The 27,989-nt window shown below is 38.6% G+C and overlaps 1 protein-coding gene across 7 annotated transcripts; it reads left to right on the forward strand.

The window, feature by feature from the left end:
- The first annotated feature begins 308 nt into the window (after nucleotides 1-308).
- On the forward strand, nucleotides 309-27,866 carry LOC135204355 (uncharacterized). 7 transcript variants are annotated; one of them, XM_064234556.1, is made up of 3 exons: nucleotides 310-599; nucleotides 7,576-7,661; nucleotides 19,671-27,866. In XM_064234556.1, the coding sequence occupies exons 2-3, from the start codon at nucleotides 7,647-7,649 to the stop codon at nucleotides 27,549-27,551; spliced, it is 7,896 nt and encodes a 2,631-aa protein (XP_064090626.1). In that variant the 5' UTR covers nucleotides 310-599; nucleotides 7,576-7,646; the 3' UTR covers nucleotides 27,552-27,866. The 7 variants fall into 7 exon arrangements, with proteins under 7 accessions (XP_064090629.1, XP_064090626.1, XP_064090628.1 ...); XM_064234558.1 differs by lacking the exon at nucleotides 310-599 and adding an exon at nucleotides 3,211-3,323; XM_064234557.1 differs by lacking the exon at nucleotides 310-599 and adding an exon at nucleotides 3,882-3,928.
- Nucleotides 27,867-27,989: the final 123 nt, after the last annotated feature.

A 27,989-nucleotide genomic window follows, 5' to 3' on the forward strand; every position in this document is an offset into this window, starting at 1 on the left:
TGGGAGGGACTGAGAAGTGAGAGGCCCGCTTACGGGTGGTGATTACTTTTACGGGTGAAAGATACGGGTATTGTTTCTAGTAATGATCTACCTAGTAGATACAAATTCTGTGCGATATGAAAACGTGTGTTTTGGTTAGAATTACCATGCTTTTAAATAACTCCTGAACACCACTAGTCACTGTAGTTTAACAAAATCAACAACAATACTGTAAAATTTGGCAGTACGCGCTGCCAACGATGACGTATTCCACCCTCTCCCCGCCCAGCTCTGGGCCAACTTTCACAAACGTTTGCACAATCTCAGTACTTCGCGTTACATTACGGAACACAAGAGCTACGTGTGCCACTCGTGAAGTTTGGTGTTATAATACAAGGTTCTAAAAACGTTTTTTTGTACGAGAAAATGAAAATTACCATTGCCTAAAAGTGACGCGAGTGAACAGTCAATCATAAAGAAGAATGCATGACGCTAGGAACTTGTCTGGACACGACACGATTGCCTCATCGTACAAATCGTTGTTACACAATTATAAATAAGCCACGCCGTCAGGTCATCAGGATTACAGCAGTACGGCAGTGGTTATGTTTATGTCACGAGTGAGTATTTATGGTCAAGTTGTCTTTTAAACGACATTACTTTTTTCGCGATTTAAAAAAAGTATATACAACAAATGAACTGGAGTCCAGGAGGTGGCGGTAGTGTTCTATATCTATGGTGTAGGTGGCATTCTTTCTCATAGTAAGTATCGTAATGCGTAACAAATGTGAACCATTGTTTAAAGTAACCTTTCATATCTACGAGAAGGTTATCTTTAATTAACTTGTCATTTGAGATGTGTATGTTCATACAAAAGCTATGTTTGTTTGATTTATTATATGTAGAAGACATGCGTTAGTCTGTGTTCTCTTGTTCTCAACGTGAATTCTGTTGTGGATTAAAGTGTTAGTTATTTACTTTGCTAAGAACAGTGATTATGTATTTACGTAGTATACACCGGAAACGCGAGGTAAACAACCCCTTTAAATTTTTGTCGACTGAATATCTTACTAGGCTAATTAGCTATGCAGCTAAATCAGTTAAAACTCATCAGATGAAATTTCAAATATATATATATATATATATATATATATATATATATATATATATATATTAACTTTTACAAGAAGTAATGTGATTTGAAGTTCAAACTGGAAAATTTCGTACATCTACAATCATAAACATTCACTGCTTAGGCTATATGTGAAATAATTCTGTTCCATGATTATCGTGGATGAATATGTATGTTGTACTATTAGAATAACATATCGATGCAACGGGGAAAACATATTTGGTGTGGTAATGAACTTTCTCTATCAAATACTTTATTAGACGTGCGAACTATTTCTTTTCCATGACGGTCGAAGTACAGTGTTTTCTTACCTGCCGGTTGTAGTATTCTGTGGTCTACACAATACAGCTAACCTGTAAATATAGTTGAATCTTTGTTTAATTAGGAACTATAAAGTATATCTAACCGCCTAGCCCTCTCTCCCGCCCGTTTGCTGGGAATAGCCGCACAGGCGATATTGCGTCGTGACGAGTGTAAATTATTATACGCTCAGTCATGTTGTTTTAGATTTAGCTGGCCTTATGCCAAGCACGGGCTCTTGCTTCTAGAGTAGCCCGTAGATCGCTCAATCATAACTTCCGGCTGTGCGGTTACACACACAGCTATTTACACACCTTCCGGCGCTATGTCTAGTAATTAGCCCGTGGTGGTATTAGACGCACGGATCTAATCTCATACTCGTTCCTGTAGATCAAGTGGATTGACGGTTAGTCTCGGTGGGCTACGTTGGCGGGCAGTGCGAATATTAGTACGTATACTATTCATCGTAGAACGAACTGCCAGGCTGTACAGTAATACTAATAGTTCGAAAAAACTATTATATCGACGAATCCTTGCAATTATTTCCATTAATCCTTTGAGATGAGATTGCTATCCTTATGCCATTCTCCTGGTGGTGACCAATTCTAGTCTGTTAACTACCGTAAGAAGCATTAAATAGACTCAATTTCTCATATTAATATACTTGAGAGTGAGTCAGTTTCCAGCTCGTCTACGAGAGAGAGAGAGAGAGAGAGAGAGAGAGAGAGAGAGAGAGAGAGAGAGAGAGAGAGAGAGAGAGAGAGAGAAGCATAACTAATTTTCATGAAGTTGTAACGCATTAACTATTTGGCTAGCTGGATACCGAAGCTGCACCGTACACGTGGAGCTCTATGTTATTTTATTAATAAAGTGGAGTTATCTCTACCTCTCCAGTACACGCACACAAAGTTCTCTCTCTCTCTCTCTCTCTCTCTCTCTCTCTCTCTCTCTCTCTCTCTCTCTCTCTCTCTCTCTCTCTCTCAGTATCTTGCATTTCTTTATTTCCGTTTCCTAGTCAGTAATATTCATTAGTTTTTATATTTAATTTTTATTGCTTGTCGTTGGAATTTCCATCAATGCTAATGATGAACCTGAACACAAAAAAATCTGTCTTTTTAAAAGCAGTCGACAATAGCTACGCGCTGTTGTTGTTGATACAGCAGTAGTAGTAGTAATTTACTCTAGTATATATACTTACAGTTTCCCGGCCCCTCAGTTGACTGATGGCCTTGTTCATTCCGAATTTGTGCTTATGTTTAATATAATAATAATAATAATAATAATAATAATAATAATAATAATAATAATAATAATAATAATGCTACATTTTTCAAACGATCGGCAATATCCCCATGAACGGTAAATTAGTTCATAGAGCGATTGAACAAGGTATTCCATTTTAGACAAAAACTTCAATATCAGTTCAACGACATTTTATTGCTTTTTACGCGGGCGCGTGCTCAGACATGCGCGCGCGCACACTGACACATGTATGTACACACACACACACACACATATATATATACATATATGGCGCGTGTATAATTCGGTTATTTAAAGTAATGCACACGCACTACGTTAAATACTTTTAGAGAAACTGCACAATCTTGGTGCTAACAGTTTCCATAACTAAACAGTTCTGCGGAAAAACCATCTCTTGTTTTGCTCTAAATTTGTCTTCATTTTTACACTTTCTTAATACTAGGTTCGTTTGTTTTAGTTCACGGTAAGCAGCAACGGTGTTTGTGGTGGTAACACGTATTGTAACAGTTGTTACGATGACCTGATATTCTTCCATTTCCCCCGAATGGCAACCCGACCTCTCACTGACACTATAGACATTGTTTGCAGGGAAAACCCAGCAAAACTTACTGCAAATGTGCCTGTGGGTCTCTGGACGATTCTGCAAGTTGTAAGTGATCGAATTTAGCTTTTATCGCTGGTTTTTCCAGATAGTGCTCAAATTCAGAATAGAAGGTAGTGCTAAAAATTTATTTGAGATAAATTCCTGGAAGTCTAGAAGTCTATTTTCTCGCAGGGTCAATGTTTCCCACTTTCTCTTTCTGGATGTTCCATATTCCCCGTCATGCGGAACATCGCCGTTATGAAGTGTTCTCTTCTGTTTTAATCTGTAGATATTCTGTTATGGTTTCTATGTGGTCTCTCTAATTCAAATTCCATACCCTCAGCTGTTTAGTTATGAATGATTTCATGTGGTAGATTAGGTATTTAACCTTTCAAATATTTACATTGCACTTGTGCTGAATAGTCTTGGTTTTTAAATCTCAAATCAGTCTTTGTGTCCTTAATGTCATTCGTGTCAATCATGAAAACATCACAAAGGTAGTTTTTGTTTTGCAAACAACAGAATATCCTGAATAATTAAAAGTACGTCTGGCAGCCCCATCGCTGAGGATCGATGTCCTTGAGAGCATCCGAAACGATTACCGTTCCTCGCCTGTGTTATTTCACGACAATGCTTTTTACCATCCACGCAAGTTTATTTACATTTATGAGGTATGCACATTCTACCGCATTTCATACAAGTAACCAAAGGGGATTCTGAGTCGGGTCAGATTTGTCATCTCGGGTGGGGAAACATTAAGTCTGAAAAATGGGTTCCACCAACGGAAATGAGTCTCGAACTGTTAGTGGCCATCGCGCGCCCAAACAAAACAAGAGGCAAATCGGTTAAGTCACAGACGAATATTTTAGCGGTACCAAGTCTCCCAGGAACCTAACAGTCCCTGAAACCGACATCATGGACCTGACTAGTGTTAGATAGGTAAGGCTGTCTCGTTGTGGGGGCCGTAAATGAGGAAATGTCACCTTTGCGAAGGGGAAAGAGAGAGAGAGAGCGGGGGTGAGGGGGCTCAAGCAGAACAGCATGGCGCTTTTATTTATTTTCTGTTGACCCCGGTCTGGCCTCTCTCTCTCTCTTTCCCCCTTTCTCTCTGGCTGGAGTCATGATTGACCCCTGACACGAATGGGCTTTCTTTCGGTTTAATTGTGACCCTGTTAAACCGTGGGTTTAGGAAATGTCCTCGGTCGAGCACCGGAAAGTTGAATATGGAAAGCTTTCTCAGGCTTAGGAAAGCAACCTACGTCAAACTTTCTTCTCACTTACGCTAATTACATCTAATTACATAATTAAAATTACATTTTTCTAACGGCCTAAAACCTTCGTTAAAGCTAATTTAGGAAACAGACGACGCCAAATCCCATAACGTATTATAAAAGTATAGCCCTGAACTCCGGGGTGTGTAATACTAGCTCGGGCTACTACCTTTAAGCGTAACATAACCTCGCAGTCGTAAGTCTTTTTTAAGTCCGATCTAGACTTGCATTAGCCTATGACTCAGACTTATTCTTAAGCGAGTTAGGCAAGGCCTTTAACCCCTTGTACCGACCAGGCTAGCCTTTTAATTCGTTACATCTATTAGAGAAATGGGGAAACCATGTCCCAGTTTCCTTTGTTATGCAGATTTGGTGTACTCTGCTGATCTTGGTCTGTTTTTGGGAAAAGAAAGTTACTTTTTCACCTGATTTGTTCCCCTAATTGCAGTAAGTCACTGCAACTTACAGTGCACGAGAAGGTAGTAGCTCAGGGTTGTTAATGTAAGAGATTATTGGCTAAAGGTTGTGATCCAGATATTATTGATTCATTAAGGTAAGCAAATCTTGAATATATATCATATATTTTATTTTATCATCTAAAAAGTGAGCAAGGCGAAGCTGAAGATTGGTTGAAATGTTTTAGAGGGTCCAGACAAAATTATTAAGATATTCAGACGTCATTGTTGTTTTTACAGTAGGGCCTGTAAATACTGAAGCTAAATGTATACAGTGTGCTCTAAATACTATAAAAATTACAAATATAGACTAGCTTTGATGATTATATAATGGGGTGAGATTGTGTTGCAGAATAGCAGATAGCAGAAAGGAATTGGTAGTCAGGCATTACCTAAAAGATAAATAGGAATTTTGAAAATCATTGGTAATTATTACTCAGTATGATAATGACATTAGTTTTTCATTTATTTTATGAAGAAAGTTGTAGTTTTAATATCATATAGTGCTTTCAATGGTTACATTTTACAGTTTGTGTAGACAAACAATAATGAATGAAATAGATTTAAAATTAAGAACTTTGTACTTCGCTTGAAAAATTAACATTACAGCTAGTGAATGAATACAAGGAAGGTATTGCAACTTGTTAGTGAGCTCTTATATGACTTTTTCTTTACATGCAAGTCGACAATAAACCTTGAAACATGTCTGTATTTTGTTGCTTTTGTTGAGATTTGAAAAAAGTATGAAAGTATAAATAATTTTTCTTTATCTCAATTTTAACCCTCATGTAATGAACAATTAAAACTTTTACTAAAAGAATACGTAGTTACCAAAGTTTTAGGATTTATTCAGAAATCTTTGCCATCAGAAGATTGTGATTATGATTTATATTAAAATTTTTATGTCAATTGTTATATACTGTATACTTTATATGAATATGGGATATACTCTAGGCAAATTTAAAGTCCCAACAGAATTTTGAGCCAAGTTTTTCAAAATTCACATGAAATTATGTCGAATGATGTGTCCGAATTACTTAAAAATAAAAATTTCTAGCTCCAAATCACTAGAAGGCTGTTACTTTTTGAGTTACACTGGCTTGTCCCTTCAGGTTTTTTTTTTCTTTTTCTTCAACCTCCCAGCATGCATTGCATGCTTCATGATTACAATGGAAATCAGTTGTATCACACTTTAGCCCATTTTTACATTGGTTAAATGTAACCTAGCTTATTCCAGTGATAATTAACAAATACTACCGACAGTTCTTATGAGCCTAGCATACTTTGCAGATTTCTTGACATTCGGAAAAGTTGGTGGATAAGATATAGGTATATATTTGTATGTGGTTGACTTTAGTTTTTTAAAATTGGACAGTGCCATTACTATACTGCATTTGCAGTGTAATTTTTTTGGTTAACATTTTACAATTATCTTTAACTGGAACAGTTTGCAGAATGTTGGTTCATTTTTATTTAGGGGTTCATCTTATACCCATTTTCCCTGGAGTGATAATTCATTTCGGTGCTTTTTGCTCTCAATGGTGTTGAAATATGGGTACAATTATATAACATCTTTGGACAACTGCATCAACAGTCTGGTGCAATTAAGGCTAGCCGTACTTCGTAGTGCAGTTTGTTCAGTAAGGGGTTATTGCCATCAATGCACTAACTAAAGGATGTTTGCAGTGCTCCTTTGGCCCCCCAAGCTGCACCCACGTTTTAGCTGTTTATTATACATCCATTCATGAGACGTTCATTCATTCACCATGATGTTTGCAGCCATGTAACTGCCTTATATTTTAGTGATACCAGAGCTCTCTTAAACCCATAGTTTGCAAATCATACTATCTGTATTATGAAGTGATACTATGCTGTTTTCTGAATGGACTCCCGTACTTCAGGGATGAGATCTAATGTTTTTCCCCAGAGGAAAACTAGCCACACTGGCATCGAGTGCTGCCCTCCTGACCACGAGACAGTGGTTTGTATCCTTATCAGAATGTTAAATCTTGAGATTGATCTTTATTTCTCTAAAATATACAAACCTGACTTTGTTATCATTCCACCTACTGCTTAAGAGAAACAAATGATATGCACATTGTTTACACAGCCAGTTACCCGCAGTCCAGCACATGAAACCTTACTTTTAAGCTTCAAATGGCCCCAGTTACTCTGAGAGGATTGGTATCCGTATAAAAAAAAATTAGGTTTGTATATCTAGGAAAAATGGAAATCATCTTCAAATTTGCCCATTTAGAACATCTCAGTTACCATGGTTGTGTTAATCTCATGTAATACATCACAGTACGGGCTTTACTTTTTTATATTCTGATGCCATCGTATCTGTTTACTCTCTTTGATTTTTGTTCTTGACCACAGATGATGTACGTATTTAGTGAAGGAAGGTTATGGTGTGTAATATTTACAGTCAGGGGTTATCTTTGATTTTGTTCATTTTACCAGTCATACTCATTTACTCGGTCTGCATTTCATATCAGCATGAAAAGATTGGTTATGTTATATATAATTTTTATACGAAATTTGAGATTTCTTTTAAATACTGTTGTGTAACAGTTTTCCTTTTTGTTTCAGGTATATGATCACACATTGTATGCAAAATTAATTTGCCCATTCAACGGAGATATAGGTGTGATTGTTTTGCCATGAACAATATGCAGGTCAGTGTGTTGAGAGAAGTTTGGATGGTTGCCTTGTACCGTGGCTACTCTTCTTTTAGTTTGCGTGCCTTAGTTTTCCTGTGTTGCAACTCTGGAAGGATCTCTCGGACTGTGAAGGCTTTTTAGTATATGTACTCTGTATGTTTTTTCTTGGTATGTGTTTGTTTTTCCATACTGTTATGTACCTTTTCCTATAATGGGATTATTGGGAATGTAGTAGTGGTTGGTCTTGCAGGTAGGAATTTTAAATTGCCCAGTAAATTGTAGTATGAAAGAAATGGAATTTCACTCATGTTTCATGTATTCTTTGGACATTGTAGCTTGAAAAAATTTAGAGTGCACCAAATGTGGATTTAAACAGTGTTATGAAAATTATTTTGCTTTTGTAAGATAACTTCTAATATGAACCAGGGAATATTATCTGTTTCAAGCCCAAAATATCAACTTCAACTGAGTGCTTGTTGACTTGGAGTTTTCTATCTTTCCTGAAAGGTGACTGATTATGTAGTATCTAAAATACTATGACATTGATTCTCTCTCAAAGAGCAACAGTGGATCTTGCAAGGAGAGAGGACATACTTTCTGTTCCTCATTGGCAAACAATGAGATTATCTTGACATGGTTGTGGAAGAAAGAGCTTGAGGAGTCATAGGAAGTTAGAGACATAAACCAGTTCTCCTTTTGGGGGAGTTTTGGAGAATTGTTGCCATCATGAAGAGATGAATAATAAAAAGAAGAGTAATCCAGGATAAGGTCCATTTTAGGAAAAAGAGGAGCAAATGTCCATGAGGAGGCAATAGTGTAGTTAGATTTGCTACTGTTGAAGCTCAATTTCTTTGTGAAGTTGTTCTCTTTCTCAGTGGAGTTGGCTGCCACTGTTTTTGCTGCCTTGCAGAAAGGGACCGAGATGTTTTCAGTCAACATGAAAGACACTGTTTTCATGTCTCCATCCACCAGGAATCTCGGAAGTTTCTTCACTTCGTCTTTGAACGCTTAGTGTTTCAGTTTTGAACTGTGAGATTGAGAACAATTACACTGTAACCATTTCGAGAAGGAATGATACACTTTTCGCTGCTTGTTTTGTAGAGGAAGAATTCACTTGAGGCTTCAAAATCCAGCAAAATTGAGGGGGTATTGAGTCTCATTGGTTATAGTAAAGACAGGCTGTGTAGGGGTCGAGTCTTTTGGTAGAAGTGCAGGCAGAGGGATATCCTCAAGCCATATCTGGGTTACAGAAGAAAGAACTGGAAATGAAGAAGAGAAAGTATGTTCATCTTTTGGCAAAGTTCTCAAGTTTTTCGACTTGTTTACTCAGAGTAGGGGTGCTCATCTCCTTGGTCTTAAGAAAAGGATTTCTTGTTGCTAAAAAATGCTTATTTCTTTGATCTCATGAAAAAGGTTACTTGGTCCTCGGAAAACATCATTTTCGTAGCAACTGTAAGGGCTGTTTTTCTTCAGCCTCCAAGTATTTATGATATCCTTGGAAGGAAAGCAGTTGGATTTATAACATTCTAAATATGTTACTTTAATACGTTTCATTAATCAAGTGAATGTATCTGTTGTATTTATACTTTTAGAATACAAGAAAATGTTTCATTAGGCATCCTGATCCAATGTAAACCCTCATTTGTTGGGAATGGAAAATGAAAGGTTTCTTTGAAGAGAAAATGGAGAAACAGGGTTGCAATTGCATGCGGAGGTGTAGATGAGAATAGATAGTAAGAAGTCTGGAAGAAAGTGAGGGAAAAAATGCAAGTAATAAAATATAGAGGTGAGCAAGAATGCTGAGGAGAATGTGAACATCTTATAGTGAGCATGGCACTACAAAGGACATGGTAAGTCAAGTGACTGAAATGGCAAAATAAGTTACACATTTTTTTTTTCTTTCTCCATGCTATAGTAATAAGAATTTAGTATAGCTTTTTTTCAGAATGGCTTTGCAAACTTTTTGTACCTTTTGAAGAATATTTTAATTTTCATTGGATAAATTTCTTAGGAATGAGAATATGAAGTCCTTGCCAAAAATTATATGATACATAATTGAAGGTCTTATAAATTATTCCCTGTATACTGTATTTGTGTAGCTAGATTTTATCTTTCATTACTGTTGTGGTTGCATCTACTTTTGCTAGATATTATAACAAGGGAACTTTTGTTGATTGAAGTTTAGAAACCAAAGTATATACGTATATCCCTTAATTGTGGTTTAAATTTCTGATGTAAGGTTTAGATTCTTACTTAGCTCTGCATTTTGATAATATGTATGAACAGTTGAATCCTGATAAGCGCAGAGGATAGTAACCACAACCACCCGTGATAAGTTGAAATTCGCGTTAAGTTGGAACCCCTCAAAAAATGCTTATTATTGCTTGTTTTAATGGTTCAAAAACCAAAGACCTCCCCCTCTAAACATGCTTATCACTGCCTATTTTAAACGTAGTTCAAATGCCAAATATACCTTGAACTATCTTCCTAAAACACAATAAAATTTCAGTCATTTCACATTACCCTTAAGAATATATAGCTTACAATTACTTGTGAAAACTAATCAAGTTCCCCATATATTAAGACAGCCATTTTCTCCCATATAGTATTCAAGCAGTTTTTTTTTTTTTTTTTTTTTTTTTTTTTTTTTTGAAAGGAAAACATTAAAAATTCACGAGTAGAGTTAAGGGGGCCGGCCGGCTGATGCCATTTTTAAGGACAGGACTTTGATATTCGTACCACGTAATAAGGTGACTTGGGACATCTCCAAACCGCATATGATTTTTGCCTCTGACCTTCGGTTTTGTGACGCCAGGGCGATTTATCCCAAAAATAACCATTTTGTTCATGAAACTTACCTGTCAGATATATATATAGCTGTATTTTTCCGAATCCGACAGAAATTTAAACACTTACGACACACGCAGTGGGAGTCAGGTGGTTAGTACCCATTCCCGCCGCTGGGAGGCGGGTATCAGGAATCATTCCCATTTTCTATTCATAATTTTTCTGTCGCCGGTGCTGGAAACACCTGTTTCCAGTACCTCCGTCTTAGATTTTGGAAACTTCATTGCCGCTAAGTATCCTATTGTCTTTTAATTTATTTACTTGGATTTGTGGCTAGACATACGCTATCTTAAATTGATTTGAATTTGATTCATTTTTGCATAAGATATCTGAATCTAGTTAGGCTAGTTTCAGAGGGTGTTGTCTGCAAAGATAGGGTGTGGCTACCGAAAGCTTCGGTAGATCCGCACTTGGTATGCACGAGGGGTATGAGTCTTGCTTCTTGGTTGAGATTTGTCATGTGAGGAGTGTGAGACTGTCTATTCCGTAAGGAGAACGTATGATTCGTATGTACGCAATTAATCAGTAAACAAAAGTCAGGGTAGTGAACCTGCTAACCTTCCTGTAGACTTTTTTTTTTTTTTGCCTAACCCTGTAGTATGGCCTACGGGTTATGAATTTGTCTGCGAGAGGTGATCGCTCTCCTTCATTGTTGTGAAGAGTGCTACTTCTGTTATTGTTTCTCATAACCCTGTAATGTTGCCTTCGGGCCCTAAACAGTGTCTGTAGAGGTTATTGCCCTTTCTCTAATACTCTTTCGATTCGTATCTTAGAATCGAAAGTGCTTGCTTTAGAGAGCAATAGCGAAGTGGCTAAGTGCAGTGACAGTGCCCCTTGTGTAGTGGAGGGTGCGTCAGATCGGCCTTATTTCGCCTCTAGGCCGGGACCTCTGCTTGACTCCCAGGACCCGGGGAGAGAGCATGTCGAAAGCCGAAGGAGGGTTACGAGGAACCCCCACCGATCTGGCGTGCCTTCGGCAGTTTCTGATGAAAAATCCCCAGACTGCCTAAGTGCGTGCACGTGCACGAATCCTGAAGGATTGCTTCTCGTCCTCCGAAGCGTCCTCCCCGCGCAGGGGTTGGAGCTTTCGGAAGGACTCGCGCCCTCTAAATAGAAGCTTTGTAGAGGAGGACGCTTCACGTCCTCTCTCTCTCTCTCGTTATGCGTTCCAGTGAGAAGTAAGAAGGCGAACGTCGCCTGATCACGTGTACGTCTTTCCACCGAGAAATATGAAATGGAAGTCTTAGTAGCAGGACGCGAACGCTTTTGAGAGCGGACGTCCGAGTTTTGTTACTGTGAGAATAAGAAGGCGTTCCCTCGCCAGTCGCCCCTCGTATTCTCGCACGATCGACCCTTCTCCTGAGACTGTTTCGTGCAGTCGGATTTCTCTCCGAGATGTATCTCGCTTGTTTTGACGCCTGTCAGGAGCTTGACGCTTTTCTGCACGCTTCTTTTGACGCTCGGCTTGGACGGGACGTTCGGATGGACGCCAGGCGCGCGCGGGTGCACGCCAAGCGCGCACCAGTGGACGCCGAGCGCACTCCGCGCGCGCCAGTGGACGCCGAGCGTGCTCACTGCTCGCCAGTGGACGCCGAGCGCGCGCGCCAGCGCACGCCAGGTGTGTCGTCTGGCTGAACGTTTCTATTGAACTCTTCAAGCTCTTGTTTACGATTTGGGCCTCAAGAATTTTTACCTCTACCTTCGGTGATACCTTATACCTCACATGCAAAGAATGTGAAGTAAGCAGTGCTTCGGAGGAAGCTTAAAGTGAACAGACAACTTCGTCTTCGAAACCCAGCAAGACCTCGGGTTTCGTGAATTCAAGAGATCTCTGTCAATATTTTATTGCTTTTCGCAAAGGTGGATGGAGTTAAGGAAAGCTCTAGGGAAGATCTCGTTTTCTCTACCGCAGTCAAGACTTTGCGATAAGGCAGTTACGGGTTAGGTAAAGGCTCGATGTCCTGCACGTCAGGACTCTCGGCAATGTTCAGTAGGATTCTTGCAAAGGTACTCATCAAAAGGACGCTCTTCAGGAAAGCGCAAGATAGGACTTCTTTTGCCATACTGCCAATAAATTTTAAGCTTTAGCAGGCTTTAGTTGTGATACGGGAGAGGAAGCTGGTTGGAGAATTTCTTCCTCTTCCCAGGATAATTTTGCAAGCTTTTTAGCCCATCTGAAAGGGTTTTTCAGATGATAGGTTTTGTTAGTTTCTAGTCGGGACTACGCTGCCGAATTGAACATCGTCGTTCACCCTGCCGTAAGCCTAGTCTCTTAACAGGATTCTTGCCCCTTCCTCGTTTGAGACGGGAATCGGAAAAATAAAATGCTCGACTTCCTGGATTACGTTTTGTCAATTCAGTGACTTTCCCCCATTGACAATATACTATCGTTTTGTCAAGTAAGTGGGTATCCCCTCATTGACAAAATATCTTTGTCCCGTAAATGGATTAGTTCTCATTGACAAACATCTCATTAACCTGATATTGCGTAAGCGAATAAGCTCTTATTGACAAGATTCGGAAGAGCTCTCATTCGTCATTCGCAGACTCGTACAAGAAATAGACTTGTAGACTACGTCAATGAACGCTTATGTCCAATAACATAAGAAGCTTGAGCTGACTGCTTCGATTCTCTTAAGTTTTGTTCATGAAACTTGCCTGTCAGATATGTATGTAGCTGTATTTCCGAATTCAGCTATATATATATATATATATATATATATATATATATATATATATATATATATATATATATATATATATATATATATCTGCCAGGTAAGTATGAACAAACTTTATTGTATCATAACAATATCATTTTGCTTTGCGTTATTTTATTTCTGGTTGGTTCAAGTCATATACGCTTGCTGTAGTTACCTCTTCGAATGGCAACCGAGAGGTCTATTGTCTATTTTAAGGACATTTAATCGTTACTCCCTGCAGCCTTCCAGGAGTTTCCGATTTATCTTTTACCGTTGTATGGTAGTGTTCTGACGACACAAACGCATCTATATATTTAGCGTTTTCTGTTTCGCCTAAATATACCAGCTTGAGAGTCTATCTGCTCAAAAAATAACGGACCTATTTCTTCGTAGAATAGGGTAGCTGGCAACCCAGACATAAAGTTAAGAGACGACATTCGTAAGCTGCTGGCTGCTGCTGTCACGCTGTCTCTGTCCTCCAGTCCAACTGAGCCACCAGTAACAGATCGTGCGCTGTCATGCGTGGTAGGTTACGTCTCTCTCTCTTGCGGGATTGGCTGACTAACCGTATCTCTGTGCTGGCGGTTACGTCTCTCCTGCGGGATTGACTGACTAACTGTATCTCTGTCCTACAATCACGGACTTTAGCCTAAAGATTGAAGGGATTTCTTACGTGAATGAATAAACGTTGCATTCGTTTTGCCTTACTATGTTCAACAGAGTTATCTCTTAATCCTTTCGGTGCTCGTTACCGCACGGTATAGAACTACGAGTCTACCGCAACATTGCACTTTTATATGCTCTGCTTAGGCAAAGCGCAGACTTATTAGGGAAGTAAGCATACTCGGGGAGGGAATGGATGAGCTTGCTGGGGACCATTTCCTTCCTGAAGAAGTTTTGTTTCCCCGAATAGACTGCAATTAAGATCACAGTTTTTTCCGACCGGGAAACTGAAATATTATTCAAGATCTAGGAATGATTCTGAACATCTCTCAGTGCGTCTATCACCTGAGGTGATAGAAAGAAGGTGCCGGATATCTGGATAGGGTTTCAAATGTCCTGGATCTTAATCTGAAAGAAGTAAAGCGATTCGGTAGTCCCTCCAGTCCTCGAAACGAGTTTTTGGGAACCAGTGGTCCAGATCAACTCTGATATTCCACAGCTCTCTCATATCTTAAGAAGTATCTTCTCTCGGTCCCTGTTCGAGTTTACGAGAAAGAGCCTATTATAACAACAGGCGTAGAATGTAACGATCCTCTAGAGGTTCGTTACAGGATTGCAAAAGTCCGTACGAATCGTCTCGATCGACGGCAGCAACTATTGACTTCCGAGTGGAATATTTCTTTAGAAGTAAGTTGAGAGTTGTGGAGACTTTAGGGACGCCCTTTCATTCTTCTCTTCGATATGTTGAGGACGAAGAGGCTTCTTCTTCTCTGCTCCCTTATTCTCGATCCGGGATCGGTACCATTAAACGCCATCCTATGATATTGAACGGGGATGGATGTTTAGTCTTTTTTCCCCTTTTTCAATCGCTTAGGAAATGTAATAAGAGGATTTATGACGTCACAGGGAGCGACAATGACGCTGATCGCCCCATGTTGGCCTTCAGGATCCTGGATTCACAGAGGTCACATACTTCCTAGTTCACTTTCCAAGGACCTTTTCCGAGAGAGTCGGTCTACTCTAACTCGAAAGGTACCTATAACCTCTCCGCTCTGAGTCTGACTACGTTCAGACTATCGAGATGTTGACAGGAATAAGATTACCGTCTTCCTTTTCCGTCTGAAGAATGGGATAAGCTGGCAGTCACAACTATTAAAGAATACGCAAATATGTTGTTGACGGCCTTTGGGCTCAGAGATTTGCGTCTGTCAAACAACAAAGCCCTTCACGATCTTTGAGTTCTGTGAAATCTCGAAACTCGCTCACCATCTACTTTTTGTCTCACCTGTTTTCTCGGAGTCAGACACTCGTGCGAGATCAGGAGACATATAGTAGCCCTGAGTTTCTTGTTGACGAAGTCGGTTGCGTTTATACACCCCCGATGATCGTTTAACATGAGACCAGGTTGGACTGTCAGGCATTCGTCCTTCGGGACTGAATCGCCTTTTTGCTCCTCGCTCCTTTCTCCTGGCACCAGAAGCTCGAGTCAGGAGTGGCTCAGGAGTTGATTCGCTAACGACGTTGGGTTGCGTTGATACACCCCCCAAGGTTTGCTTAGCTTGAATCGCCCAGGCAGTCCAAACACTCATCCTTCAGCGAAGAATAGTGCCTTATGGTCTTCAGGGTACAGCCTTGCTGTCCTTGATTCGTCTGACTGGTCAACTGGTCGGTCACCTGACGTTAGTACAGACGGACTGACTGTGCATGTCCAGATCGAAGCTTTCAATATGGAACTTAGACATAGTCTGAAGTTCTTGATGTCAAAGCATTCGAACATCTCCTACCTGTTAACTTCTTGCATGTGATCAGGAAGGCATTTTTCTAACCACCCTAGATACGACAAAGAGGGTTAGTGAGATTTTAAGCCATCGTCACAAAGTTTGGCTTTAGAGAACACAAGGCGGTGTGCTCTCTAAGCTTTTCGTTATGGCCTAAGAATGGAAACCCGTTTTGTCCTTGGGCCAGGAGCTTGGAAGCAAGGATGGCACAAGTTAGTGGGCAGGAGCCAGAGAGAGTCCTGTGCCCTGTCAGGTCTCTCAAGTTTTATCTACATAAAACTCAAAGTCGAAGTCGTTCACGGACAAATCCTGCAGTGGTTGCCGAAAAGGACCAGACTTGCCCATATCGAAGAACACCCTGGCTTTATTGTTAAGGAGGTCTTTCAAAAAAGCTCCTTCTTTGTGTTTGCACAAAGATTTGAAATCTTTGGATTTGAATGCTCACGAGGTGAGGGCGCGGCCTCGGAAGCATTTCAACAGAGCATGGCACTCAGCAACATCCTGAGTACCATGTTTTAGCGAAGCAACTCTGTGTTCAATTCACACTCCCTGCGAGATGTGAAGATGGCATATGAGATCTGCTGCTCGCTAGGGCCATACGTGTCTGCAGACACAATCTTGGGGGCAAGAAGTACCACTCATCCTATCCTGTAGAAAATGGTTAGGAAGAGCTCTTAATTTAGTAGTTGAGTCGCCGACAACGGTGACTTCTTAACTCTTAAGCCTTAGTTAACACACCTTAACTTTGGCTAGGTGGGTCAGGTGGTGATATATATTTTTATATATATATTTATTTTACTTCTTAGCCCTCATGGTATGGTCAATATGGTCTAGTCACGTCGTGGTCTCGCCCCTGTTGACAGATCATCTGGAGTGCACCAGCTTTATAGGTCTCTACCTCGCTGGCAACTCTAGTAGCACAAGCAGACTTACGCGGCAGTAACCACGAAGTCAGCTATGCTAACAGGTAAGGAATCAAGATATCAATTATCTGCATATTTATGTTTCCTAAAATCTTCTATTCTGTCTACTCCCACCACCAAAGGTGGGATTCAGCTATATATATATCTGACAGGTAAGTTTCATGAACAAAATGATATTGTAATGATACAATTAAGTTTGTTCATACTTACCTGGCAGATATATATAATCAAGTACCCACCCACCTCCCCTCAGGAGACAGTGGAAATAAAAATTATGAATAGAAAATGGGAATGATTCCTGATACCCGCCTCCCAGCGGCGGGAATGGGTACTAACCACCTGACTCCCACTGCGTGTGTCGTAAGTGTTTAAATTTCTGTCGGATTCGGAAAAATACAGCTATATATATATCTGCCAGGTAAGTATGAACAAACTTAATTGTATCATTACAATATCATTTTTCAAATTCTATCTCCTCCCTTGATATTTAATATTAAGACCTGGGATTACTACCATATATAGACCTGATGTAGACCTCCAATCAAATGGATAGTTTTTTTTCTAAAAGTTTTTTTTTTGGTAGATATGAATTTTTCAATATGGTAAAAAAATAAACCCTATAAATCAGGAGACAAAAAATTTATTTAAAAAATGACGAAACAAAAATTGGAAAAAAGGGCTCTATTTGATTGTTCTATAATGTCTTTCTGAGTTATATACCAAATTCCAATGTTATAGCTTTAAAACTAAGTGAGAAGATAGATTTTGAAGGTCAATAAGTATAGTTTTGAGATACGGGCGTTCAAAGTTTTCCTTCGTATATCTATAAAGACAATGTTAATAAATAATGATTATTATGAATGTATATTTCTTTTTTGTGTATTAATAAACCAAAACTATTTTATTTATCATAATTTAATCATAAATGATGATCCCTTTGCTCATATATCGTAGCCGGGGGCACTGCTTGAGGCGAGATGGGGCACTCCTTCCTACGCAATTCTCTCTCTCCCCTTCACTAACTCGGCTTATTATAGCGAATTTTCTTCTTCTGCATGTTAGCGAGATGTTTTCCTTGTATTTTCCTCTTTGGCATGATGAAATTCTTGCCGAAACAAAGATAAACAAACGTAAATGCAAGAGAATGTCAGAGGTGAAACTCGAAGGTGTACTCTCTTTTTACAAAGACAATTTAATAAATCATGATTATTATGAATTTCATATTCCATTTTGGGTATTAAAAAACCAAAACTTTGTTATGTATCATAAATGAAGATCTCTTTGCTCAAAGATTGTAGCCTTGGGCACAGTGTGACGTGTGCTGTCAGGCAAGACGGGGGCGTTACTACGCAACCCTTACTAGCAACCCTCCCCTCTCTCTTCACTAACTACGCGTATATTATGATATTCTGTGATAATACTTGAGCGATTTTTCTTCGTCTGTATGTTAGGGAGATGTTTTCCTTGTCTTTTCCTCATTAGCATGATGAAATTCTTGCCGAAACATACATAAATATACGTAATACCAAGCGAATGTCAGAGGTGAAATCGAACGTGTAAACTACCTGAAGTTTGTGATCGCACTAAATCAATACTGGACTTGGTAGCAGAGCTGAAGTCTCCCTTCTCGACTCAGGGAATGTCTACAGATGCCATTTCTCCCAATTTCTTTGACAATAATTATCAAAATTTACGATAATAGAAGAAATATTGCATTTTCTTGTACGGATCAATGTTTTAGGCTTATTGAGTTACGTTAACTAATTACCCTGTAACTACGAAAGTAAGAGGAATTTTGACAAAATATTTCGTATACGTATTCTCAATTGCCATATGAAGCTCCATGAATTTTTTCATGACTACATTTTTCGCCCTATACCACCATATATAGGGGTTCCGGCCGGCCCCCTTAAGTCCTGAACCTAAATATTTAAATATGCATTCAACAACAACAACAAAAAAACACAATTTATTGATACTAATTTGCTGTGTTCAAATTAATATTAATATATTTGAAAAGCAGTAAATAATTTGTTTATAAAAAATTTATTTAATCGCTAAAATAACATAAAAATACAACAATGAGTGAATATTCATTTGTGAAAAAGTCCATGAACTGGTGAATTTTCCACGATAGTATATTTAGAGGTAGTAATTCCCTCAGAAAAATAAGCGATTAACTGAAGCTGCAAATGCTGAACTGCAATCCTTCATTTTCGGTTTAGATTTAGTAAGCATATGTCATTCCAGCCAAGACAATTTCTGTCCTAATCCACCACTAATGCAGTCTTCAGTGACCTCGTCTTGAATAACTCATTCAATTACCAGCACTCCCCTAATCCAGACATTGCTCTCTTTTGCTTTTACAAGAAAAAGTAAATGAAGATCTATAAATTGTTATTACCAAACTCTTATTTACTCTCTAGGGTAACTGCTGATATGTAGTGTTAGAAATTTAACATGCGATCTTAAATCTGAGAATCAAGGTGACAGAATATAATAAAAACATTTCCAAAGTCGTTTTTCAATTTTTTGTTGTTGTAAATGGTTAACCAGACCACTGAGTCACATTTTTAGTCTGAATAAGATTTACCAGAAAGAATTTATCCTGTAATGAGGGGGGAAATTTGGTTATAGAGAAAAAAAAATGGACAGCCAATTCTGAAAAGACTAAAGGAAATAAATGAAAAGAAAAAGAGCAATGCAACTGGTGCTGAGGGAACACTTCTATAGAGAACCTTTAGTACTATCTACAGTGACTTGCTCAAGGCACACTGGAGGTATCGATAAGTTCCAAAATTTTTCTGTGGTGTTGACATTGCTTGAGTACTGTATATCACTGTTTACATCTTAGCTGTGATATATGGTATTGAAATTGAACTTCAGCAATACAGAACACTAAGTGTTGGATCCAGGATGATTGTGCTTCTTGGAAATAGCAGTTGAATTTTCATTTCCTTTGGTAAAAAACTGTACAATACCAAGAAGATGGTGATGTCTCAGTAAATGTTCTTCAGAAAAGATGCAGAGCTTTGGTTTTAGGATACTAGAAAGATTAGACTTATTATTTTTTTGTACATGAATTACTGATGCTTTTCTCTTGCATTACAGAATACCTTGTGCCCTGATGGAGGGAAAGCGTCGCCCATCAACTTTGTACTAACAAGAGTTAAAGGACCCATTTCCTCTCCTTCAGAAGATGCCAAAATCTATCAGTCTTCCTCCTTACCCCTACCAGCGATTGGGGCTGTGGAAGAAACACTACAACATGTATGTTGTAATCGCTTGTTTACCACTACATTGCACTACCAGTCTCACCTTATAGAAAAAGCCGAGACTGATCAGGCACACGAATTTAAATTACTTGAAATGGGTTTGTTACGGTGTTCGTTATGTTCTATATGGGTGCAGAGTAGTGGGATGTCTTTGCACTTGAGAAAATTCCATGGCATTATAAAAGTCAATAAAAATGCTACGTCGCTTGGTGAGCTCTCTAGTGGCAATAAAGCAGAGACTACGGTAAAGCCTGGGAAAAGTTATGTGATCAAAGTCAGCGGTCAGACTGTGTCTGCAGGGCAGCCACTTGTAGGCAGTTCCACCAAGAAATCTAATAATATTGAAATATTATCTTCCAGTGCAAGTCTTACCAAACCAGCCTATAAATTAATAACATCGGATGGGAAGGTTTATCCAAATACTATACGCCTTCAGAATTCATCCAGTGGAATAGGAGGAAAGGTCATTGTCCGACCATCTGTGCCGTTTAATAATGGTGTACCTGTGGTGACCTACGGGTCTCGAATGATCATGAAAGCGAATAGAAATATATCGGAAGGGAAGATCAGAATGCCAATATCCAGTAAAACTGGTATTTGCAAAGTAGTACCTGCTGGTGGGGCAGTGTTGCAAAGCACCTCTCAGTTTGCAAAGTCAGTCGGTGGTGTCACCACTGTGCAGATCAGTGGTGGGAATATTGTGGCTACTTCAAGTTCAGGCAAGGTGTCAAAAATGAAGACGAAGTTCTGTGCAGAGTTAGGGAAACCATTAATAAATGTTGATAAGAAAATAATATCTAGATCTTATAAGGTTGTAGAAAAATGCTCAAGTAACAAGACTTTGCCATTAACAAATGTAGATTTAGAAAGGACAAATAAAAATAAGAGTACGAATGTGGGTGTTGAAACAACAGTGAAATCTCCTGGCGAAAAAAGTGAGGTATCTCATACCAGGACTAAAGGCGTGAGTAACAGAAAGAAGGAATTGATGCTAGATATGGAAGGTCCAGATGAAAAGCTTGCATTTTTGAAATTTGATCACAGTGATGACATATTTGAGGAATTTGCTTTAAGTTTAGAGAAAATTCAGAAGGAGAAAGAGTCTCTGGCAAAAAAAGGGAAGCCAAGCACCAAACAAAAATCTGTACCTCCTGTAAGCAATCAAAGCACAGTAGTGCCTAGTGAAAAAAGTGACTGTAATGGAAAAGCAGAGAGTTCAAAGCCTGTGTCCAATAAAAAACGCCGTAAGCAAGTCTTGAAGCCTGTGCTGGAACCTGGAGGTGACGTCAACATGGAAACTCCAATCACTTCCAAAGTCAAAGTGAGGAAAAAGGGTAAAAATGTGTTACCAGACAGTGAATGCCATACACCCAAAGTTGGTAAAAAAACTAGTCCAACCATCACAGTTAATACGAAGAAATATAGAAGAAAATTTAAAGAGAACAAATGTGATACTCCTAAATGTACTCCAAAGACATCTCAGCAGACACCTAAAGGTAAACGTGGTGGTTGGAAAAAGAAAAGGCCAGTTGGACGCCCCCGCAGAGAGGAAGTTAGTGAAGTGAGCACTCCTAATTTAACCGGGTTAGACACAATGTTTAATGAACCAACTCATGAAGATGTGGAGAATGAACCAGTATTGTCACCCAAACGTGAAGAGGAGGACAATATTCCTACTGTAGAATTGGACCTGTTTACTCTATCCTCGCTTAATGAAAAAGTATCTGTTTTGCTCACAGAGCCCCATAACCCAGATTTTAAAGTTTATGCCAGCATGGATGCAATATTTGTTGGAGATTCCGCTCTTGGTGACGTTACAAACCAAATTGGGTATGTGACAGACTCCAACAATGTTGTGTTTGTAAATCCTGGTCATTTCCTCTTCCCCAATGTACAGGAACTTGATAAATTTATTCCTAGCCCAATAATGACAATAAAGGAAAAGATGAGCTTGTCACCTAGAAAGCTATGTAAACGTGCCACTAATGTTAAATTATCAGTAATTAGTAAAGAGAATCAGGGTGTTGAAAATAATCAAGAATCTCAGGGAAATAGTAGAGAATCTAAGATATCTCCTACCAAGAAGAAAACTAGTATTGCAGACAGTAAGATAAACTCTTATACTGGGCATAAAAAATCATTGAAGGACAAAAGTTTAGGGTTGATGGTATCAAGCAGTGATGTTGTGCGAGATAGTAAAGAGAATGTTCCCCTAGCTAGATTGGACGGTTCTTCTGGAAACTCAAAGGATGTGAGGGTAAGACGACGTAGTGCTCGTCACAGCGGAGAAAATAAAGGAGATGAACAGTTGCCTTCAGTTTTAAATAAAGATGAAGAATTGCCTGGTGCTGAAATAGAAATTAAGAAAGGGGAACCTAGGTCCAGAACAATGTCAGGGAGTCTGAAATTGGGGAGAAATGTACAGGTAAAGCACTTAATTGATGGTCAAGGTAAAGAGGAAAATGTAGACTGTGACAAGGTTGACTGTGACAAGATTTTGAAAGTCGTGATATCTCCTATCAAGTCCGAATTCCAGAACTTGGTACAAGAGTTGAAAGCGGGACTTCTAAAGTCTTCAGGGAATCACAGAATAGCACTTTCGTTTGATAATGACTGCCCTGAAAGAATTCCTAATAAAAAGAAGCTTGAATGTGATACTAAAGATTTAGATGTCAGATTTGAAGACAATGACACTGTTATTTTGAGTAAGCCAAGGTTGCGAACTAGGTCAGCAGATAGTGTCCCATGTGGAAAAAGCTCCAAAGCTGACTCTCTTCCTAGTGATATTAGTAGTAATAGGTATAACCGTTTGTCCAGAAGGAAAGGTCGATTAAAAAGTGAAAGTGATTCTTCATTTAGGACACAACATGACGGTGAGGAAATGGGAATCTCAGAGCAAGTGTTGTCTCAAAGTAGACATGATTTTAGAAATATTAGTGGTAGTACATCAGAGGACAATAGTGATTGTGTGTCTCGTAATGGGAGAAGAAAATCTCTTTCCAAAAGTACCTGTGAAAGTCTGTCAAAAGAAGATTCCTTAATGGCTGTAATGGCATTGGCAGAAAATTCTGTGATAAAAGGTAAAAACTTAGATATTAAAAATGAACCCAGTGTAATTAGAAACCGACCAGTTAGAGAGAGAAGACCTAGCTCTAAGTGGCTTGAAAGTCTAGCCTTTGGTAAGTGCTCTAAAAGGCTTTCTACACCCAAGCTCAGGACTGAACGGTCTGTGTCAGACACTAGTGATCATTCAAGCTCTGGAAAACTACGGAACAATGATGAAAGTGCAAAAACACTTGATATGAAAAAACTAAGGGATGAAGTGAGGTCACTTACAATCATTTCAGGAAACCAAAATAGAGGGCCAGGTTTAACAACAAACAACAAAGATGTAAATGTGGTTGATGTACTATGTCACAGTGAAATGAGTGAGTGTATCGAGAGTAAAGTATATAATAGTAATGTTGGCTGTAATAGTATTGATTATAATAAAACCTCAGTTGTTGTTGCCAAGAGTAAAACTAATAAGAGCAATGATGACTGGGAAAAGGGAAGTGAAATGGTAGAGGATGGTGTTGGGGATTTATTAGATATTGTTAGAGCAGGAAACATACAAAACAGAATAGATGATGAGACAACAGACACTGAAGTTAATCAGGAAGAGGAACTTTTGTGCAAAATTGATGGATCACAGAAGTTGAATCAGCAACAAAAGACAAAAAAGAAGAAAAACAAGAAAATTCAATACAATACTCATGTAAAAAATATAGATGAAATGGTGGTTAAACTTGATAACAAAATGGCAGTTGGCACAATAATTGACAATGACACTATAAACCAAGATGATGATGATGAAGAAGCATTTTTGGAAGGTGGAATAGATGAAGACGAAATGAAGTGCAAAGAGGGAAACGCTGATGACTGTAAGGATCTAGGTGTTTGTTTTGAGGGAGTTGAGGATGAAGCAGATATTAATATAAAAAGTGAGAAGCAGGAGCAACCACTTGAGAAAGGCACTAAGGGAGTTGCTACTGAGGTAAAAGTTACTCAAAGTGACAAGAATACTGAATGTCATGAATTGTCATCACAACATGAAAGACGTGACAAAAAGAATGCCTCTCTTGATAATGTATTTACAAGTACTGTAACAAAGTTATATCTTTCAGAGGGTATTGAAAGTTCTGAATCATCAGAAACACTTGTTTCTGATGATTCTTTGTGTAAGAGCTTTTCTGGTAAAGAGATTTCTAGTGAAGATTCTAGCGGCAAAAGTACAGCAGAAAGATGTACAGCAAGTAGTGAAGAGAGTAGTACAGAAAATATAGTTGAGGATGATGAAGTAGTAGTGCAGAGGAAGTACAAAGTTGACCTTTGTAAAAGTTCACAACTTTCCAAAGTAATTAGAATAGATGAAGAGATATCATTCAAAGTGAACCAAGAGGAACAAGCAAAAATATTTTACACTTTAAACAAAGGTGAATTGTCTGATGAAGGCCTGGACTCACCTGAAAGAGCAAGGAAGTTGACTGACTTTGAAGAGGACAAACTTTTGGAAGAAATTTTTGATGAATGTGAGAAATTACCGCATGAAAAATTAAACTTTGTGGAGGAATTGGAAGTAAAGTCATGTGACAGGAAAAGTTTACTAAATTGTGACAAAAATACAAAATTTTTAGTCAAACATACCCCCAAAACAAGTGAAAAACTTGAAGAAGGAAATCATAATCAAAATATGAGGAGTACATTTGATAAGTTTGAAGAGATCGAACCGGAATTGTATGAGGACAGTGAATCAGAATCGAATGACGATAGTGAAATAGATAAAGGGAGTCTTACAAATATTGAACCTGGTGTTGAAACAGGATTGGTAGAGAACAGCATTCAGAAAATAACAGAAAGTGAGGAAACAGGATTGGCAGAGAACAGCACCCAGAAAATAATAGAAAGCGAGGAAGTACCTTGGACAAACCATGAAAAGAGTGAATTGAGGGACCACAAATTTCTAAATAATTTAGAAGACAATAGTAAAATGTCAGAGTTGTTGGTAAATGATACTTTAGTTGGAAACCATAAGGAAGAGGTTGTTTGTCAGGATGAAATAACTAAATTAGATCTCACTCTGGAAAGGATGGATTGTAAAATAAAGGGCTGTGATGCTGGAATCCTTAGTCAACCCACAACTGATTTAGCTTATCCCAAAGATGGGTTTGAGAAAGATGTTACTTCAAAGTTTGTTGGTAACTTGGAGAAGACAGTTGAAAAAAGAATTACTGCCGATTTAAAACTGGCAGAAGCAGCCAGTTGTACTGAAGTGTTCGAAGAGATGAGCAAAGAAGCTCCAGTTAATCCCATAATCAATTTTGAAAAGACCGCAACTGGAAGGTTAGATTCCTCAGAGGAGACTATTAGAAAAGAAGCAAGTGCCAGAGATTTACAGTTGCAAGAAGAGGTTAAGAATACTGATATTCCAGAAGAGATTTATAAGGAAAATACTGCTGGTGAAAAAATCTATGAAGAAACCTTAGGAAAAGAAATTCTTCATGATACTGAAATGTGTGTGAAAGAAGCTCCTACTAATAGTGGCAACTCTGTCTTCAATATAAATGTTTCACCAAGACTTTCCAAAGAGTTAAGTATTGTGTGTTCTGATTCCAGTACTGTTGGTAGTAGGTCCCCTCATAGTAAAAAAGAAAAATGTAGGAGCCCTAGATCTACAGGTCCTTTGTCACCCTTAAAAATTTCACCATTGTGTCCATCTCGGGAATGGCATGGACGAGGGGCTAAACTCAAAGCTCAAGTACTTATTCAAGATCAGCAGTCTGGTGTTACAGCTCAAGTACTTATTCATGATCAACAGACTGGTGTTACTAATTCTGAGAGGGGAAAATATTCACCCAGATCTACAGGTCATTTATCTCCCTTGAAAATTTCACCAGAATTATCTCCACCACGGGAATGGCATGGTCGTGGAGCTAAACTCAAAGCTCAAGTGCTTATTCAGGATCAGCAGACATATGTTGCTGATTCTGAGAGGGAAAGACATTCACCCAAATCTACATCTGATTTGTCTCCCTTGAAAGAGTCGCCAGAATTATCTCCACCACGGGAATGGCATGGTCGTGGAGCTAAACTCAAAGCGCAAGTGCTTATTCAAGATCAGCAGACAAATGTTACTGATTCTGAGAATGAAAGAAATTCACCCAAAACTACCAATGATTTGTCTCCCCTGAAAGTTTCACCCGAGTTATCTTCACCTCGGGAATGGCATGGTCGTGGAGCTAAACTTAAAGCACAAGTACTTATTCAGGATCAGCAGACAGGTGTTATTGATTCTCATGTAGTTTGCTCTGGTCTTGGTATTGCAGATGTTAAGAAGGGTTTTGGAACAGATGGATCAGATGATAAATCAGGTGCTTACGTGAAAAGTGAGAAAGAAAAGACTATTTCAAGTACTAAAATTACGAGTCCAAAAGTTAGTGGAGTATCCCATTCTAATACTGGCATTTCCCTGAAGTCCCCTAAACCTTCTAAATTTGTGCACGATGATCGCGAGTGGCAAGCAAGAGGAGCCAAACTGAAAGCACAGATTATGATTAGTGACCAGCAGAATGGCCAAATGAACACCTTAGTGGAACCAATGGACAACAGCTTCTCCCCAGTTCTCAAGTCTCCTCCTGCAAAGAAAGCAAAACTTGGAAGTCCACCTGTGAATATGAAAGATATTAGATCATTCTTCACAGTTCAGAAGGCTTCAGAACAAAAATTCAAGAAAGGTGTGAGTGGATCTGATGTCATGCCTAAATCAAGCTCTTCCACACAAGCTGACTCTCCCAGTTCACCTAACTGTGCAAGCTCTTCAAGTGCCTGGAAAATGAGATCTCCCACTGCTGATTTTACCAATGAACATTCTTTGCTAGATGATGTAGCTTCTGATGAAAAAAGCTTTGTGAAAGCTAATCCTGTCACTGTACCTAATGATAAACATAATAAACGGAATGGCAAGATCATCCATCACGTTGAAAACAACTGGAATGGCAGAATGGTCAGTTGCATTGAATCTTCAAGTAAACTAGTATCTCCAAATAACAGTAAGTTAAATGAACCGAACCACAAGCTTACTCCTCCCAGTGCCGGATCTTCCAGTATGCCTCTGTCTCCAAGTACAGGTAATAGTACTTTTGTAAAACCAGACCCTCATAGTATAGGTTCTACCAAACTTCTTAGCAGTCCACAGTGTGTAACAGACTCTTCCAACAAAGATAGTCCTCAGACATTCAGGAGAAGGAAGTTAAAATTATATTCTGTCACTAGTAGTGACATAAGAACATTCTTTGCTCCAGTTAAAAGTACCAAAAGAAAGCTAGAATCCTCATCACCACTTGATTGCAAGGCTATAAAACGAGAAGAAAGTTCCCTGTTGAAATTACCAAAGAATATGGAAGTTCCTGAGATCCATCCTTTGCAGACTACCTGTCAGCCAAGTAAAATCATGTCTGAAAAATTCCAGACTTTGGACTCTGCAACCTCACCAGACTTTGAAGGCTTCCCGTATGGTTCAAGGCAATCAGGTGTCCGAGCCAGAACTTTAGTGAGATTAATAACTCTTATAAAAAGTAAAAAATGGTATGGATTGGGTAATTTTCCTTTTCCTTTAGATCAATTATGTGACTGGAATGATGGCATGTTAGAAGACAGATTATTTGATAAGTATTCATAGATGTAACTTTTTACTGTAAATAAAGTATTGTTTTATTCAATAGCGAAGTTCTGTATTTCATTTGTATTAAATTTGATTCAAGAAAAGAATTAATATATATTTTGAGTATGTCTCCAGACTTTTTTTTATTCATTTGTATAAAAGTCATGGCAGGTTAGTATTCAGTATGAAAACTCCAAAAGGGTTTTTGTTTTTGATGAATCAATACAATGTATTGTGTATCAAGATGATATTTTTGTACAGTATTCCCTTCTCTTTACCCCTGTACAGTTTACTTGCAATATTTGTTGTGAGACAAATAAAAAAAATATGAGACTTTGACTTTATTACCCTCTAAAATCTCTAGCAAAAACTAGTTTCTTGGTTTAGAAGCCAGATATTTTTTATATGGTATACATGTGTGTATTGGTGTTATGAATAGATGTATGATACATTTAT

This window comes from Macrobrachium nipponense, chromosome 44 (genome assembly GCF_015104395.2).
Source record: "Macrobrachium nipponense isolate FS-2020 chromosome 44, ASM1510439v2, whole genome shotgun sequence".
Lineage (NCBI taxonomy): Eukaryota > Metazoa > Arthropoda > Malacostraca > Decapoda > Palaemonidae > Macrobrachium > Macrobrachium nipponense.